We start from the raw sequence: 3,070 nt of genomic DNA, 5'->3' as shown, positions 1-3,070 counted from the left end.
TGTATATCGGCATTCAATTCAATTCAAGTTCATTTGTATAGTGCTTTCCATGATACAAATCTTCTTGGTTTTGGTTTATTAGAAGCACTCCTCCTCAAAACTGAAACCGCACAAAGCGCATTGTTTTTTTTTTAAATAAAAGCACAATGTTTTCTGTTGATATTTTGAGTGCACACAAATAAACATAGACCTTTTACAGTACCAAATGTTGTATTACTCTTACCTTTATGAGCAAAAATGATGCCGTATTTTAAAATGTTTCCAGTGCAAGTGATCACGCCATGTCCTGTAAAGCTTGCTTCAGCTTCCACTCTCTGCACAAATGACTGGATATGCATCTAACAGTGCACTTTTATATAGGTTAAGCCTTTAAACTAACATTGTGATATGCCTGAGCTGTTTTATATCTATAGATTTAATTTTAGGCAAGACGTGATGATTTGTGAAGGCTAAATGGATCAAACGTGTATCAACTCACTGTCTGTGTTCTGACTATTTAAGTAGTCATTTAATTTTGAATTAATTTCATTGGTTAAGATGCATCATGTGATTTAGGTCAGAGGTCATGGCAGCCATCTTAGATTTCTCCTCACAGCAGCAGTGATGCAGCAGTAGATGTCTCCCTGATAAAAGCTATATTTCTGTTATTTTGTGCCAGAGGCCATCGTCTGTAAGTTAATTGTTTCATCTATGTTAAAAAAAATGAGTATTTCATTCCATTTAAAAAGAAACATTTGTTGTGCTTTCAAATAAGAAGATGGTTGTTTTCTCTCTCACATATTAACGCTAGATTTGCTGTTTTATTTCTTAAAACTTACTTTTAGTCATACTTTATACTTAATGTATGCTTTTGTTTGCATTATAGTTTCACAAAATACGATGTTGTGCAACTGAAGATTTCAAGTAAAACACTGGAAAAGATCTCCTTCAGTTTCGACTTTTTCTTCAGCCTTCATCCTGTTTAGCTATCTGTCAAGGTGCAACCTACTTGCAGCAGGGACAGAATAGTGAAAAGACGTAGCCTCTTCAAATTAGGTAAAGACGGAATCTCTGCAACTAAGCTTCAAAGTCTGCTTTCACGAGAAGTCTCTTTTCATACCTTATTCTTCTGCATTGTTTCAATCTGTATTTGAAAGATACAATTTACACATAGCGACATGGAGAGTGAGAGAAAATCAGAAACAGAGGACGCATTGGAAACTAGATCAGTTGTTACACGCTCAACAACATCATCTAAAAGGTCTAGTAGGACATCTGCCGGTATGGCAGCGGCAAAAGCACGGGCTAGAGCTGAAGCTGAGCGTACACGGGCATATTATGTCAAGAAAGAAACTGAATTGAAAATTGAGAAAGTTCGTATGGAAGGCAGTCTTACCGCTTTAGAACATGAAAAGGAGGCTGCTGCCGCTATGGCTGAGGTGAGAATATTAGAAGAGGCTATAGAGAGCATGGAGGGAGGCAGTTGTCATTCAGGCAGCCAAATAGTACCTCCCATAGATCCTGCGCAGCGCACCAGTGATTATGTGGAGCATCACTCAAGCCACTCTAATGTAGCTTCTAACGCGGAAGCAAGTTTAGCTACCCCACATGTTGAATTTGTAAACCGTTATGAGAAAGAAAACAGGCCGTTAACGGAAAGCTCTCCAGGGCATGCTCCACCTGACTGTGATAAAATAGTCAGTGATTCGGTCTCGATGCCTAACACTGTCAAGATTGAAAAATCTCAGTCTGCCACATACAGCCCAATTAATTACTGGCCCCTTGCACAGACTTACAATGCCAGTACTCCCGTTCACTCACCTTTTCGAGAAGAAGCTGAATTGAGTGATTTGGCAAGGTTTCTTGCCCGTCGTGAACTCATTAATGCAGGACTCACAAAATTCGACGACCACCCAGAGAACTACTGGGCTTGGAAGTCGTCCTTTTTAAGTGCTATCAGCGTGCTCAAACTTACTTCCAGCGAACAGCTGGATCTAATGATTAAGTGGCTGGGTAGTAAATCAGCAGAATACGTGAGACGCATCAGGTCCGTGAATATAAGGTATCCTGATGTCGGGCTTAAGATGGCTTGGGACCGTCTAGAAGAGATGTATGGATCTCCAGAGGCAGTGGAGAAAGCACTTTTTGACAAGATAGAAAAATTCCCAAAAATCAGTAAACAAGATCCTCTGAAATTACAAGAGCTCGGAGATCTGCTATGCGAGATTCAGCTAAAGCTGAAGGGTATCTATTAGGCCTTTCTTACCTGGACACTTCCAGAGGAGTCAGTCCTATTGTGGAGAAGCTGCCTTACCACCTGCACGAAAAATGGATATATCAAGGTTCTGAGTACAAAAGAAAGTACAACGTTACTTTTCCACCATTCTCATTTCTTACTGACTTTGTCTGCCAGGAAGCACGTGCTCGAAATGACCCAAGCTTTAGTATCGGTACATTCAACCCAAACCAGAGTAAAGCAGAATCTTTGGTTAAAGGGCAAATGCAAAGAAGGATTGCTGTGTCTACCCATAAGACAGGTGTGGCATCTTCAGCTGGATTTTTTCCTACAAGAAGTTGGGGAAATGAACCTATTGATGTGGAAAAGCATTGTCCTATACACAAAAACAAACCTCATCCTCTGAGACGTTGCCGTGGGTTCAGAGCGAAGACCCTAGAAGAGAGGCAAACATTGCTTAGAGAAAACGATGTGTGCTATAGGTGCTGTGCTTCCATCCTTCACTTGGCGAAGAACTGCAAAGCAGTAATTAAATGCAATGAATGTGAGAGTGACAGGCATGTGTCCGCACTTCATCCTGGTCCTCCTCCATGGGCCACTAAAGACCCCTTATCAGATCATGGCGGGGAGGAGGATAAAGGCGCTTCTGTAGATGTCACTTCACAATGCACAGAGATTTGTGGGGGCAGTTCAATACCCAAATCATGTTCTAAAATATGTCTGATAAAAGTACATCTCGAGGGCTCTCCGGAGACTACAGTAAAGATGTATGCGGTGCTCGACGAGCAAAGTAACAGATCTCTCGCAAGATCAGAGTTTTTCGACATATTTAAAGTAAAAGGAACAGAGCATCCA

The 3,070-nt window shown here is 41.0% G+C and overlaps 1 protein-coding gene across 1 annotated transcript; it reads left to right on the top strand.

Annotated features, from left to right (window-relative positions):
* Positions 1 to 490: 490 nt before the first annotated feature.
* Positions 491 to 2,234, top strand: LOC127159340 (uncharacterized). The gene is made up of 2 exons (XM_051102195.1): positions 491 to 670; positions 866 to 2,234. The coding sequence occupies exon 2, from the start codon at positions 1,158 to 1,160 to the stop codon at positions 2,232 to 2,234; it is 1,077 nt and encodes a 358-aa protein (XP_050958152.1). The 5' UTR covers positions 491 to 670; positions 866 to 1,157.
* Positions 2,235 to 3,070: the final 836 nt, after the last annotated feature.

The sequence above is a fragment of the Labeo rohita genome, unplaced genomic scaffold, assembly GCF_022985175.1.
Source record: "Labeo rohita strain BAU-BD-2019 unplaced genomic scaffold, IGBB_LRoh.1.0 scaffold_2083, whole genome shotgun sequence".
In the NCBI taxonomy this organism is placed as follows: Eukaryota; Metazoa; Chordata; class Actinopteri; order Cypriniformes; family Cyprinidae; genus Labeo; species Labeo rohita.
Note: the sequence above shows the minus strand (reverse complement) of the source record. Positions and strands in the feature narration are given on the sequence as shown.

Excerpts from the sequence above, each read along its gene's own strand:
- LOC127159340 (XM_051102195.1), top strand. The coding sequence starts at position 1,158 with ATGGAGAGTGAGAGAAAATCAGAAACAGAGGACGCATTGGAAACTAGA.